This window comes from Lycorma delicatula, chromosome 3, assembly GCF_047948215.1.
Source record: "Lycorma delicatula isolate Av1 chromosome 3, ASM4794821v1, whole genome shotgun sequence".
NCBI classification, from domain to species: domain Eukaryota; kingdom Metazoa; phylum Arthropoda; class Insecta; order Hemiptera; family Fulgoridae; genus Lycorma; species Lycorma delicatula.
Window position 1 is genome coordinate 134,680,753 of NC_134457.1, and position 16,477 is coordinate 134,697,229.

The window sequence follows — 16,477 nt, forward strand, 5'->3', positions numbered from 1 at the left end:
GAAAACTAAGGAAGATACAGTTCTTCGACCTGTTTTATTAGATTTTTCAGGTCAACAAACGTAAAAACCCCTAATATAATTTAAAAATAATAATATATAAATATAATATAATAGTATATAGTTTACCCCTAACATAAGCCTTAAAAATTTCAGTATTTCCTAATTTTAAGGGAGAACTGAAATACAGAAGATATTTTTCACTAGCCGTTACTTGATAATAAAGCTTTTTCAGACATTTGTTTGTATGAACATTTTTCTTTATTAAAGCTATATAATCAGATCCCAAATTGTTCCCCTTTCCTTCTAAATGCCTTATAGATACTTATGTATATATATATATATATATATATATATATATATATATATATATATATATATATGGCATTTATATACCTTATAAATATTTATAAATGCCTTCTTATTTAATCCCTGTCGTTTGAGTCATGAAAATACCAAATTACAATAAAGAATAAAACTTTCCAGACTTAGATTTTTTTAATTTACTCAACATTAATTAGTAAAATAAACTTTTACACATTAGACTTTGTTTAAAAGATTAATTTGGCAATAAAAATGATGATTAATATTAAAAAAAAATTAATATAACTGTGATTATATTTTACACTAATATTGAATCTGTTCAAAAATATAACTCGGTTAAATTGTGTATATTCCTTGGTCGATATCTCTTTAGGTGCTCCGATGAAGGACACTAATCTCAAATGTCATCTAACAGTTTATCTTAGAATTATTTTGTTTCATTTCTCTCTGAGCAGATTATTTAGTCTTTAACCGTTAGTTAGTTATTTATCGCTTTCATTTTTTTTTTTTTTTACTTGAAAACAGATAAATTAGAAGAGAAAAAAATTGAATTTTCAGCTTCAAGAATCGTATTAATTATAATTTTGCATTTATGCACGTAATTATTGTAGACAAATGACTATGACATCAGTAATCCCCCCAAAAAATACAGTAATTTTCAAAATTAACATGTATGTTTCCCATATCAGTTATTCTGCGGAAAAACAAAAAAGGAGTGTTTTTCAGTTGACTTGAATGATCTGAATATTCTGTTGCATATCATACATCAAGCTATGAAATTTCAAGTGGTATTAAGTTTAAAAATGACACGCTCATGCAGTTCAATGTGTAGACGTTTTTGCCAGAATTAACAACATTATCCTAAGAGACAAGGATTCTAAATAATTTATACATTTGTACCCCAGGTAGCAGGTTACCGAATTCGAAATAAAACGCAAACATTTCACATTGGCATGTAAATTTTAGTGTGAACTACCTTAATAAAAAAAGTTTCATAATTTTTATTTCTTTAAATTTTAATCTTACACAACTTTGTCACTTCTAAAGAAATATAAAACAACCAGTTATTCTATATTTTATTTATAAATCTACTTATAAAGAAATATGAAGTAGAATACACAAAATAATACAGTAATAGCTATCAATAGTACAAATTTAATTCTTGTAAATAATAAAAAGTATATTACATCATTTGAAAAAATATACTTTAAACAATTTTTTTCTGTACCATTTTCAGGTTGAATAAATATTTAATTTTTAAGATAGCATTATGTGTATATGATTAATATTAAGGAGGATGGGTCGTATTTTTAACATTAATAAATCATATTTTTGAAACCGTTTTAATTAATCATTAGATGGTCATTATTATTTGTTTAGTAATAGTCTTTAATTTCTTACCATTACTGAAATATTTACCAAAAATATAATGATAATTAAATTTAATACAGCCTACATTATTCAAAGTATTTTAATATTTTAATGTGATCGTAATTATTGTATTTTTTTCTGCAATTAAAAACATTTTTCTTCAACAGAAATTAACATTTAATGTGTTCGACGTAGTACTTTGTTAAGATTAAGTAATTAATTTTTTTTACGGAAAAGTTTTATTATATTTTGTTAAACTTTCTTTATAAATTTCTGTATATTTGCTTCAAGTTTTTCTCTTGTGGTTATTATAGGGGTTTGAAAGAAAGTTTTATTTTTCTTTATAGTATATAAACCGACTTTTCAAGTCACGAATTAAAGGATTACCGATTCTTCTTTTTACTGAAGGCGTTCATAAATTTCCTTTATCATATTTTTCGACACAAGTCCATTTAAGAAATAATTAATGAATAAGTACATCAAAGAATCAAGTGACTGAGAAGGAAAGTGAGCAAAAAATGTTATTAAGAAAAACAATTTCCAATTTTATTTTACGATTAAAAAAAAAATCCAGCAATTATGTAAAAAATATATTAATGAGTTTAAAAATTATTCGATAAGTATTTTAGCTTTTATGAAATTACAATTAGATAAAAACTCAATAAATAAAAGATAACTTAGCAGAATCGTTGAAATTAGATTTTGGGATTATTATAAAAATTACCCTTCCTAAGAAAACTAAATAAAATTAAAAAAAAAAAACATTAAGAATCTAAGAATCTTTAGAAATAGATGCTTCTAAGAGTTTTACTTTCTTGATCTATTGAGAAGAGGATGGATTACTTTCAAGAAAGTAAGACTAAACCTTTAATACAAAGGCCCAAGATATATGCTATGCTCAGCGGTATTCACATACCAAAGCTTTCTATTTAATTTTAAACCTAAAGCTCTTTACTTTTATGTTATGATATTTATACTTTTCTATATAAAATAGGTGACCTAGAAAATATTCTTTTAGAAAAAAGGTATATTTTTTATACTACGCAGAATAAGATTTAAGGAAAATTTAATTTAAGTTTTAAAAAAACGAATCTTTGAAATAACTTACCGTACAGTATATAAAAAATGCTCCCAACGCTATCACTCTTAGTAGAACTGGACTCGCAGCTCTTACCACCTTTAAACAAAATGTGGAAATATTAAATTAATAAAATATAATTACACTTATAATTAACTATATCCTACTTGCTTCCTCGTACATGATTCTAATATTTGTAACAGTTTTAGTAGCGTATTATTGCTTGTAAATGTAATGTAATAAACATATATAAAAATTAAATTCTATCAAGGCATCACTCATGAACAGCAAATCCTATAAAAATCTGCTGCAATCATTCTCCCTTGCTGATTAAATTAATTTTTTTCTTTTTAAAATTGATTTACTTGAATGAATACTTATGTAAATACAAACTTGTACACATGTATATATACTTATTATTGAAAAATATTTCAGCAAAATGCATCTTAGCTGAAGAACAGTAAATTCTAATTACCATTATTTATAAAGTACTCTTTTAGTGAACACTTTTTCAACAACAAGAATTTATGCTTTTTACAAAACCAATTAAAAATTACAATGCTAACAGAGTATAAGTAGTAACCATTTCCCTAAATTTTCAGTCACCCTTAAAGTGTAATAAATAAGTTTATTTAATTTACATTAATGTCGTCAGAATTGTTATTATTTTATATATTTCACATCCTTAAATACGTAACTTATTTTAATTACACGTTTTTTTTAATTTTTAATTACTAATTTAGACTTTAACAACTTGTATATATTATTTTATTAAAAAATAAAGTTACTTGAAAAATAATTAGCTACCGTTGCATCAAAATGGGTCTTGGTTAAGTACAAAGGCTACATAAGGATTGTACACACGTAATCAATTGTGTAACCAAACTCCTTGTTGAAGTTGAGAGAAGTAAATTTATGCAAACAGTTAAAATTAATGAGATTTTATAAATAAGAAGTTATCACATAACATTGGATTAATGATGATGCAGACTAAAGATTAATTAATGTAACTGTATTATATATATATATATATATATATATATATATATATATATATATATAACACGATAATGCAGCATTAAAATAATGTAATTATAAATATGTAGGTTTTTGTGTACATTCCTTATGAAAGTTATGTTACTCCTGAACAGTAAACAATAAAATAAATTTTTAGCAAAAATAATTATCATAATACATAATATGAAAAAACTGTTAATCATACCTTGACATCACTATATTTCCACGTAAACAATACAACGACAGGTAGGCAACAAATTATAATACAAGACAATATTAAGATGACTGATCGCATAATCCAATTAAGAGAAACTACGCATGGGTTGGCATTGTGACAAGTTTCACAGCCTTCAGGACATGGAAGGCACTCGTACACACCTGACATGTTGTATTGATTCTCTTCACCCTAAGAAAATAATTAAAATTCATAAATTAAAAATAATAATTATCTACAAAAAAAGATAATTTTAAAAATATGAATGATTATGAAAATTATATTAAGTAAATGATTATGAAATGTATTGATTATGAAAGAATTTTTTAATTTTCTCTCTTACTTTTTAAACAGTAATATACAAAGTATGTCATTCTTACACCGTTTTTTCTCTTCCGCTTATAACTAATAACCCGAAAGGCACGCTCGTCATTCCTCGAGAAAATACCTCCGATAACTTTGTGTTCACGGACCAACTCTATTAATTTTTTGTAGATGTCTAGTCTATGCTTTTCAACATTAAACGTAATTTATCACTGATAATTTAAAAATAGTACGAGTAGTCTGTTTTGGACACGATCGATTCTATTAGTTCATATAGATGTAACACATGTGTGATTCCATAGAAGACAATAGGAGCTCGTTTGACGGCCTCTTTCTTGTTTGTTTCAGTATTTCTTTCCTCCATCGTAAGTTCTTATACATGTTCAACAGATTTAAATAATTTGAGATGTCACTGGTAATATTCCATATTCATATTTCATTAGGTTATGAAGGAAACGTACAAATAAAAAAATCTTAAAATCTAACCAAAATTAATTTAAAAAATGTAATACAATTGCAAACATAACACAATTCCTCACAAGTCACTACATTGTTTATAAACTCTCTTAAAAAGACGAATATAACTTTTAATTAGAACCAGTTGCAGCTGATGTAAAGCAAATAATTAATAATGTAATAAATAATTTAATTTAATTTAATAAATAATTATAAATAAATGATTTTAAAGAATGAAATGTTGCAGCTGCCAGCAATGACTTCCTTGTCAAAAGAAATCTGCAGCAAGTTAGTTGGGGCAATAAAAAATATTAATAACCTACTGGCACTCATATTCTCTATTTGCGAGTTATGTTTGTGTGAAATTAGAGAGATAAGATTAGTTGCCTTTTTTACGCATGTAAAATAAGGACGCAGCTGGTGCTCCCTTCAACTCTTATCCTCAGAAAAAACAGACATTTAATCAGCAGTCTGTAATTACATTAAATAATGTAAAATAATAGAGTAATAAAATAAATTAATAAATAAGTTGATTTATAATAAATGGGGACGTAGATTAAATTTTGTTAGCGGCTAATTAAATTAGTAGCATGGTATCAGCCTGCTGTGTATGTCCTTGCTACATTTAGTAACAACAAATAAAAAATGCATGCGAGTAGATTTCGTTAAAGGCTAGTAAATATTGACAGTTTTGAAAAAATTACACTGGTCGCATACAGTCATGATTTAATTGTAAAATATCTCATTATTTCACATCCTCCATTGTGATAACTCTAATAATGATCAATGGTAAAATAAATAACTTTACCAGTTATACAAATTAGAATAAAATTTTCATTATATTTTTTGTTGATTACATAATATATAAATACTATTTTTATTAATGGGTATCGCTTCATTATCAGATTGACATGAAATGTAATATAGTCACGTAAAGTATTGTCTATGTTTATATGCAGTATAATTTGTTTTTAATATAGTTGTGCTTCTAAACTAGAAAATGTTTAGGTTTATCAGTTTTACTAAATTTCAATAGATTAGAGTTATAGCGTGAATACAGAAGATGTTTATTAGTTTGGTAATTGCCAAGAATCATAACGTGATCGAGTTGGAAATATTTGTATCGTTTCTGATTTAGGATTTTTGAAGTTTACAGTTACATATTAAAATTCCGTTTGTAAATACGATTTACAAACTAATAGATTTTGGACAAAAAATTTTATTTCTGACCTGTTATCAAGAGTTTGATCATCTTTAGGAGACTAAAATCAATTGTTTATATAGAAAAAGAACTCTTAACATCCTGCGTTTCAATTTTCTTGTTCATTACATTCCAAACTATGACTTAAATACACGTGAATCGCTTAGCCGTGAACCTCTTAGACAATGGGGAAAATTAAAACGGCTACACCTTCTGGGCCTTAGTGACTCTATAGCATTCTCAAATATTTCGCCCACCGCCCAGATTGAGAATCAGAAATTTTTTAGCGCCCCTAAAATTTTTAAACTTACCAAATAATAATTGCAATCGCTGTTTTTAAGATAAGCTCTTAAAAACATCAATTGAAATTATTGTTTTTAAACATGGATATCCTATTTATGAGTTGAAACGTACATTTTAAATGAGAACAATTAAAACGCATATTTAATCATATTTGGAAGTATTTTTATTAAAACTGCTTTCAAAAAGATTACAATTGTATCTATATAGGTATATAACAACAATAGTGGCAGCATATTCACTATAACAATAAAATAATTTTAATTATTAAAGACAAAAGTGGTCCTTCCTCTTTAAAGTGGAATATTTCGGTTCAGAAAAATCGTAGAGACATAAAAAAAGAAATTAATGCTTAACTCTTAATTAAGCTTTTAATCGATTTTAAGGCAGTTTACAAAAAAAAATTTCGTTTCCTCCATGCACTCGATCAAACACGAAGAAAACCTTACAAATGTATAAAACCCTTTTTCATTGATTTTTTTTTTTTAATTTGATGATTTTTGAAGTTTGAAGTATACTGTCAAAAAGTAGAGTATTCAAGCTTTAATTTTTTTCTATTCGTTTCTCTAAGCCTCTTGGTTGCAAAGTTAAAGTAGTTTGAATACAATCATTTTTAATCATAAAATGTAGGTGTCCCTTGAATTTTTTGTACTGGTGTAGTAGGTATTTAATTTTAGTTTGAAATATCAGGAAAAAATCTATTTTGCCTTTTTTTAATCAGTCATCTCCTTTCTGGACTGCCTGAACACCCCCCCCCCCCACTATTTTCTGTTGGCCTTTACCATCCGCGCCCAGAAGGGGGCGTTACCGCCCACTTTGAGAACGAATGTTTTCAAGTCTTAAGTGTCTTAAGCTGTGAGTGCTATGCATTATCTCTTAGATTTTTATTTTCAAATTTATTGCATATTCTTTTCTTCTTCTTCTCATCTTTTTCTTCCTATTTATAACTTTTATTTTGATTTCACTTGTTAGGTGTTAAATGTTGTTCATAATTATCTAGTGCAGTATATGTGTTGCTTGCCACAAAAGTTATTTGTAATACTAAAGTGCAATTTTTTAGGAGTTGTCCAATTGCGAGTGTGTTTCAACTTACTCAAGATTATATAAATGTAGCCGACTGAAAATCGGCTATTAAAAAAAAATTACATTCTAATGATTTCTTAATGTACTTTTCTCGAGCTTTTTATTTTAAGCCCTTCTCTAATTTCTATAGGAAATGTATATAAATATGCGAAATTTTATATATTGTTGTGTGTTTACAGTTATCACAACTACCTAACTGTTTATTTTGGAATCAATAACCGGAATATGGTAGTGCTTCCTACATTCTGACAGATCTGTTTAATAATAGAACATAAGAATGTTCGCAGTAAATCTTCATCTTGTACGAGAGTTAAAAATGCGTAGCACGTATTACTTTAAAAAAGGCATGTTAAATCATTAATAAACTTGAATTATTTGTCAAAAATTTTTCTCCGAGTGCACAAATAATTTTAATAAAAAGCCATAAAAAGGGTAAATTCAAACCAATCCATTTTTTAAAGAGGTGAGATGAAAGGCTTACACGGGAACAGAGAAACATAAAGAAATATTACAAACCCTGGGGTTTATTTTTAATGCACATTATATTGAAGAACTAAATGGTTAGAACAAAAAAGAAATACTTAAATAAAAATCCTTAATTATGCTGTATAAATGATTGATAAACTATAACTTCTCTTGAAAATAACTAAAATTTCTTCTTGCAATTTGTATTATATTCAGAAAGGAAATCAAATATTATGATAATTTCTGAAATAAATTATTCACTAAAAAGAGAAATTCATAGCTCACTGAGTTAGTAAATAAGCGAATAATTGAGAGGGATAACAGAGAATCGTTAAAAGTATTGAATTTCTCATTTTATGTCAATATTAAATCTATAATTATAAACTTTTAATCGATGCAATATTTTGTCATTAGTATCATTTGTATTCTCGTTAAAATATTACTCTTTAAAGTAAAATAAAATATTTGTGTGTTTTTGTACACACATAAACACATACACATAGAGAGAGACTGTTTACATAATTTATAGACTATTTTTTGGTATCCTGAATACGTGAATTCTGTAAATACGTTTATTATAAAACATTGACTAAAACTAAAACAAGCATGACCGAATTACAGTGTAAAGAAAATCAGCTGTTTTTAAATATGTGTAGTACTGAGTCTGAAAATGATGGTCTCTGGAAATATGTTTGTGATAAAACATAAATCACGTTTAAGTAGATTAACCAGAAAAAAAATTGCTGTGATCAACTTTACTCCTTATTTCATTTTAGTATTAATTAAGCCATTTTAAAGAAACAAATAGATTCAGTTAAAAATTAATGTGAAAAAATCTTTGGCTTAGCAGACACTACAGGTTAACTATAAACTTGTTGATTAATTATTCTGTCATATAATAATAGTCTTTGTAAATTAACTTTTATCTAAAGCATTTTCATAATAATGTAATTTAAGCTAAGATTTGAAAGCTTTATTCTATTTCTGTTGATTTCTCCTTTTATTATCAGTATTTAAAGTACAATGGTGTTAACTGCAAAATTATTTATTCCGAAAGAAGAACTGTTTTACAAGTAATATAAATATTATTTTCATTTTCAGCCATACAGAATATTCCTAAAAATTATTTTGTTAAAATAACTACAATGCGTATTTTTAGTAAAATAAGTTATTATTAATAAAATAACAAATGTATATAAAAGTACATTTGTGTATTAAAGTAGTTGTATCAGTACTTATTACTTGTATACGAGATATTATCTGTATCTCAGTGGCAAAAAAATTGTCATTTTAAAGGTTTGAATGACATTCATGAAATTTTTACGCAACAATATGTCTATACCTAAGTACAAGTTTAGTTCTTACGTAATGAATAACTATTATCTTTGAAAATACTAAACTAATCTGTCCACACATACTTTCCAATTAAGCTGTTCATTTTTCCAATGAAAATAATCCGTTTGAAAGACTATTCTATTGGAAAATTATTTAAATTATGAATTAGACATATGAAGAAGAAATAATTAGAGAATGCTGTAATTAGAACTAATGATAGGAATTATTATTTAATAAATAATATTTCTTTTTAAAGCTTAAAATATTCAACATCGTAAAAAGAAATTTAAAGATGCTCGTGTGAACTTTTTGCTATAATTTATTTTCTCTTTTTATACTGGTTTGGTTAAGTCTTTTACCAATATTTAATCATCCGTACAAACAATCATTAAACACAGTTAAAATACCTTTTTACAGAATGTAAAACTGTTATATAAGCTTATTAAAATTTTTACGATTATTTTTATTAGTATTGCTAAAGAAAAATTTATATACGAACAAAATATATAAAGATATTTTTATTGAAATTTTACTATTATTTCAATAAATAAATAGTTTTACGTATTTTTATTTTTCAAACATTAGATTCATACAAGGTGCAGAGTGATTCACGAAGAATGTGGACATCTCTTAGGACATGTTTTACTGGTGAAAATAAATTAAAAAAAGTTCATATAAATTTAGATTCTGAAACGTTTCGTTAGCGTGTATCGGCTGACAAAAAATTTCGCCCTGATTTCTGCGCCTTCGATAAAATTAAGTCAGACTGTAATTCTTTGCATCAAAATTAAGAAAATTTAATGATTTGATACGTAATTTGACCTAAAAAAAGTCCCAGAACCGTAGTTTTCGAGAAATTTATCAACCGACAGAAATATTATATATCCAGACAGAAATTTTCTATCTGTTAGAGTTCTGAGTTTTCTAGGTAACCATAAAGAAAATTTTCAATTTCTAATATTGTAGAGTCTTCCTTCTCTGTTTTATTGTTCATAATTCGTTAATTGTGAGCAATGTTCATGATAGTCTTCAGTCAAGTATTAACATGAGTGTTATATTGGAAGCGTTTACTTGAGGTGATTGAGTTGTTATTTAAAAAGAAAAAAAATAAAGGCCAAGTATTATGTCAAAATGAGGAATATATGACATATATGACTCAACATTTTGTTGAGTTTATTTTAATCTTTCTTTTTTTAATTATTTTGAAATTAAAGTATTTTTGTACAAATTAAATAATTAAACTAATTAAAAGAAACATCAGAAATGAAATAAATCATCAAACGTTAATACTGCAAAGCATACATCACAGCGATTTTTAAAAAATGAAGCTTAAGATCATTTTAAAGATATAATTGCTTTAAGGAATATAGATTCCTACGACGGTCGACCGACTCCCCAGCGAACCGGCGCAGTTCATGGAGCAGTTCCTCTTCGGTCATGGGGATGTCAATGTCTTTAACCAATAAGTGAACCCTCCGGTCGATACCAAGGTGCCCTCCACCTTTTCCATTATTGCTTGTCGAAGCTTTGCTGCAGTGTCCCATACTTCACGCACCCTGATGAGAACGTCCTCCCCCTGGTGACACATTCTTCTTGAATGTCCGTCCGAAGGAGATCTGCGTAAGTCTTAACCTCCGCCCGTACCACAACCGTGGCCTTGGGCAGCCCCACTGGCCTGCTAGTCGGGGAACGACCTGCCGTAGCTCCTTCCACCAAAGGCTTTTCGAGCTGAATAAGGAGAGTACTTCCACATCTCCTCCCTTCGTATTCTAGCAGACGACGCAGAATCTGCCCCATCCGTTCGGCAGGTACACAAAAGCAAGCAGAAGAATCTTTTTCCACTATCCGAGGAATGGCTGCAACAAGGCTGGAGACCACCGCAACCTCACCACCAGATGTGTCAACAACGATAACATAACCCACACTACCAGCATCCAAGTTCCCACCAGAAAGATCAGCAGCCCAACGAGTATTTGACCCTTCTACAGCTTGCCAGAACTAACTAGGTGCCCTATCTAAAGCATCTGCTCTTGGAAGCGACTCCGCTGTTGATGGCCCACTCCTGCTGCCAGCTCAAGAGCCAGTCCTGGGGAGACCCCTGTAGACCACTTACATCCATCACCAACTTTGCCGACTCTTTGTACTTTGTCCAAACGTCCTTTGGCTACCCCGAAGGACGAGCTGCGTCAACTCATCGACACCCATGCCGCTCTCAAGCGCTCATCAAAAATCATAACTTCCAGGCAATCAACGAATTCCTGGGACGAAGCCAGCCTCCGTCGTCTGAGTAGCTGTGGTCCGAAGAACCACAGGTCTAGTAATATCCACTGTCTCCGGGACCGAGTCGTTCTAAATATCGTGGTTAACGTTGGTTGATATTCTTCGCAATCCTTCTGAGCTCCTTGAAGTATGTCTTAATTTCCACTTTGGTATTATGATTCCTCCGAACTAGGGACATCAAGCTTCTAATACAATCAAGCAAGTCGAGTATATCAGCCTAGAATTCCTCCCTATAACTAAGAGGCCCCTCGTCCGCATCATCTGTCTTCTTTCCAACCTCCATTCCTGCCGTCCCATCATGCTCCTTGTCGGACGCCCCCACCACCACCACTGTGCAAGGAGCTCGGTGTCGTCCATGGAAGTATGGATGACACCGAGCTCCTTTCAGCGGCCCGTATCTTCGTTTGATCTTGCGCGTCAAAGGAAGAGGAACTTAGCCATCGCTTTGCTGAAGAATCCTCCAGCAGCCTTCCCTCATCTGCACCCATATGACCACAACTTCAACGGCGGGAACTCCTTTTCATATTCATCAATACTGATATACGCAAAGTCGCCTTCCTCGACTCAGTAATAAAAATCTTCCTGAGGAACGCTATCACTGTCTCCAAGTGACACTGTGCGGGTTACCTACTCTTGATCCACCAGGATCAGCCATGTTGAAAAACAAACACGAAAAAACAGCAAGTCGAAAATGTAAACAATTTGACTACTGGGCAGTTGGCTACCGAAAATAACCAGTGCGTAGCAATTGTAGGCTACTGTGAAAAACCCACTGCAGCCGTAAATACACAAACAAAACGGGCCGAAAACACCAAAAGAGTTCAAAAACAACAAACTGTAGTAGGCAGCGCTAGAATATACCAAAAAAGTAATATTACAATTTTCGTAATATAAATACACAAGTAAATGAACCCACTTAACAACCAAATCAACAGTCCTTCGTTACCGTAGGCTACTTTGAAAACAAACACTATTAAACACTAAATATCACAAAATAAGTATAAAAACACACCGAAAACTTGTAAAAGACAGCACTAAAATATATCACGAAAAGTAAAATTATAAAGCTTCGTAATATGCATACAAAAGTAAACAAATTCATTTTACCAAACAAAAACTTCTTGGTTACCGCAGTCTAATATAAAAATAAACACTGTGAAACATTAATTTGTGCTGTATACTTCTAGAGATATAGAAGTCGTTTTTCTATAGAAATTACTTAAAATATTATATTGACTGATTTTTACTACCGTTCATTTCTTTATGAAATAAAATAATATTTTAGAATACGAGCAGTCCATGCCTGCAGCCTAAGGGACCACAGAGGTGGCGACGGTCGCTGTGCCACCCATTTTGGCGGGTGCGTTATTGACGGAGGATCACATTCGTATTGGGGGGTTGGGCTGCGTAGTGACGCGGCTGTCGCAACAAAAACGCTGTTTTCGGTGCTGGAAAGTAGGGCACCATGCAGCGGTCTTGCAGCGGGCCGGATATGCGGAAACACTGCTTTAATTGTTGGGAAGGTAGCCGCCAGCGTAAGGATTGCAAAAAAGAAGCTAGGTGTCCCTCTTGCAAAGCGTGGGAACATTCGTTCGGGGTTCGTGGCTGCAGGACCTCGTCGAAGACATGAAGGTCGTTTACCTGTGGAACGGATTTGAGCTATGCAACGTGAGGTTTGGCTGCTACTGTGCTTGGCTTTAGGTGGTTCTGGAGAGACAGCCCTGTCCGGGAAGGGTGGATGCTCTGTTGTTTCTCTCGATGATCGGGTTGTGGCTCCTTCCTGAGCCGCTGGGGGAAAGTTAAGGCCGCAGTCCCATTGAGGGCATCTCTTCGGGGGTTCCCCATATGAGGCGTGGCACCGTAAAAACCGGTCCCCTTATTGGGTTGAAACCTTGAGAACAGCATAGCCGGGTTCAGGGTTACTGCCCAGGCAGTATGAGTCAATGGCAACCCGGGAGCTATGTAAAAAAAGTAAAGAAAAAAAGGGAAAAAATACTGAATACTTACTAGCATTAATTTTTCGTACTCTTCTTCAATTATACTGCCATTGTAATAACGTACAAGTGCCGAAGTTACTGGAAAGTAAAACCCTCGCCGACAATTGCACTGATAACTCCCTCGTCGGAAACCAAGTCCAGGTATAGGAACACACTGAAACAGAAAGTAGATTATATCGTTTAGAAATCTATTGATTACAAATATTAAATGAAATTTTTTTAAATTTTATTGTTTTACAAACTCAAAATCAGAATTTTTCGTTTTAAAAGGAATTTATGAATTAGCTTAAACTGTGAAAAATTGATATTCATAACTTTTTTTAATTTTTTTCTAATCTCTGAATTCCTTTAATGTACAAACTTATATAAAAACTAGCAATAGTGCCAAACTTTCAGATTTTCAATGGTTTAAAAAATATAACCTAGTGTTATTCCGAGTGATAAAGCTGACAGTTATTTTTATCCTAAGTGATAAATTTATACTTTATGCGTTACTCGAAGAAAAAAAAAAATTTAATTAAAATAATCAATAACATGAAGTAAAGGTATAACATTTTGGTATGATAATGAATGAACAAGCTTAAGTTTTAGATCGTGTAGTTTCATAACTGAAAGATATACATAGAATTCTGTAATATGAACGAACGTACATAGTATATCACCGGGTTTTCCATAACCTATTCTACTCGTGAAAATAGTGAAAAAAGGCTCATATACTCGCTGATATGTCCTAAAATGTTATTTCATTGTCTTTAAAGTAAAAGATTTCACCTTGTCTTACAGAAATAATTTTTTGTAAGCAGTAAAGAGGTTTAAAAAAAACTTATAATATGATAAATAAGAAAAATATAAATTAGCTTTTTGCACTAAACTAAACTGCTAAAATCTACGAATTATTTCGTTCAAAGACAGTATTCATTTGAATTAAAATCTACTAGTAGTAATTTTAATTAAAATTTATTTTAAGATAGTAGTAAATCTAAATTAAAATCACTAATTCTGCTTCTAAATTATCGTCCAAAAATGTTGTCAATCTATTAATTTATATTTTTGAAGTATTTTTTGTAAAATAAAAATACAAGTGTTATTTTAGAAGCGCATTCTGCACCTCATAAACCTTAAGTAATTTTTGCAATACAGTTATTCGTTTTATATTGCTTGAAGTAATATGTAATATACCTTTTATTTTTTCGATACTACTTTAAATTTTACTGTAAAATGTTTTCCATTTTCTGGTTTTTATTTTTTATCTCTTTAATCGTTTGATGTTCATGTAATTATTTATTGTTCGTTATTTTTATATCCTGTAGGTATAGATTAATTTGTATCCTTAGCTTCTATAAATATTTTGAATCTTATCATACATTTCCTTTTAAAATTAATCCACTTACTTTCGAGGAAAGAGAAAATATAATCTTGACTCGAAAATTTCACGTTTACATGAAGTTTAATAAAAATATAGATGATAAAAAATAATATTTCAATATCTCAAGATTATAAAAAAAAGTTTCTTCATATAACTTACTCGTATCATAATAATTTTTCAAGTATGCATGATGTTTGGCTTTTTAAACAGCAAAAATTGTGATACAGACCACATAACATTGGTCACTCGCTACTTTTGGCCAAATATATGAGTCCAAAATCACATTAATTAAACAATTCTTCATTAGTAATTTATCAATATTTTACATCTTATAATTAGTATAACAGCTTTGTATGCTGAAAATTATATACAAATTAGGATCCTTTATAACCTGCGGAAAAAAATGGTAATAAAAATTTGATCTCATTCTTGTTCAGAAGTGTATATGTAAAAAAAATATTTAGAGTCTAATTTCCAGTATTTTGTATTACTTCACGGCAGTACCGATTTAAATATCTACTAGGTCCTAGGCTAAATTTAAATTTGAAGTTTCATTTATATAAGTTGCGGATAACTTCAAAAGTAAAAATTGAAGGGTAGTCGGAAGACTCTCTGTTCGGCATCGGGAAAAACAAAAATACTACTGCCTTCTCATATTTTTATTTGATTTTAAAAAGAAAAAAAAATGTTTTTGCATTTTTATTTGAATTCTAAAGATATTATTTACTTTTATCATTTTTCAAAAATACACGTTATTAATATCAAAGGGTACATGGTTCCTATGGCCGCCGTTGGACCCCGCCAGTGGCACTAACCCAACTTTATTACTTGGTCAACTATTACGAAAACATTTACTTGTATTTAAAAATAATAACAGAATATTCTGCATTATTAAAGATAAAGCTATTATCTCTATAAAATTTTATTTATTTTTAGATTTTCCTCTACTGAAGCAGGCCCACCGAAATTACGGGCTTTATAAATGTGTACTATTTGTCTATTGATTACGTCGGCCCTGCTTGGAGAAGATTAATCAGATCGTTGTATGTTTTGAGAAACTTTTTTTACGAGTTTAAGAAAAAAGCTGGAAAAAATTTACTTTGTCACAAAATTTACTGTACAAGTCAATTTTTCCATTTTGTTTACAATACTGTAAGTGAGGTCCTCAATAAATTACATAAATAATTGGAAGAAATTTCTCAAAGTACCTATGTTTTGATTGAAAATTTGTAAATTTGTTCATTTTTTGTAAGTTTTATTTTTTTTTTATGATAGCTGAGATTTCTTCATGTGGATGAATGTAAATGAGTCGTGAAAATTAATTTAAATGTGAATTAATAATTCACTTTTAAAAACATTTATTAATTAACGTAACATTAAAATCTTTATCTCTGTAATAATTAAGTAATTAAGATGACCAGTATTAATTAGTTAAGTTTAACTGGACCTTTACAAGTATTTTAAGAAAAAAAAAATTGTTTTACTTTATTTCAAAATTATCATTAAAACAAGAATTCGATACTGAAGTTCTTAAAGTAAATTAAAACCTTACTTTATTCACATGTGTGAACAGTATTTTTATCAACTTTTCCTGACAATATAGATACACTGAACAAGTTACCTTATTCTAACATACGGGTTGGAAAACATGACCTAATTTTCTATTATT

The 16,477-nt window shown here is 29.7% G+C and overlaps 1 protein-coding gene across 1 annotated transcript in view; it reads right to left on the bottom strand.

Annotated features, from left to right (window-relative positions):
* The window catches only part of LOC142320982 (putative G-protein coupled receptor CG31760), a 904,980-nt gene that overhangs the window by 171,593 nt on the left and 716,910 nt on the right, over nucleotides 1-16,477 (bottom strand). Inside the window, exons 4-6 of the mRNA XM_075358981.1 lie at nucleotides 13,453-13,596; nucleotides 3,993-4,193; nucleotides 2,801-2,869 (exon numbers count right to left, since the gene is read on the bottom strand). Of these exons, the coding sequence (XP_075215096.1) occupies nucleotides 2,801-2,869; nucleotides 3,993-4,193; nucleotides 13,453-13,596 (414 nt within the window). The remainder of the gene's footprint in view (nucleotides 1-2,800; nucleotides 2,870-3,992; nucleotides 4,194-13,452; nucleotides 13,597-16,477) is intronic.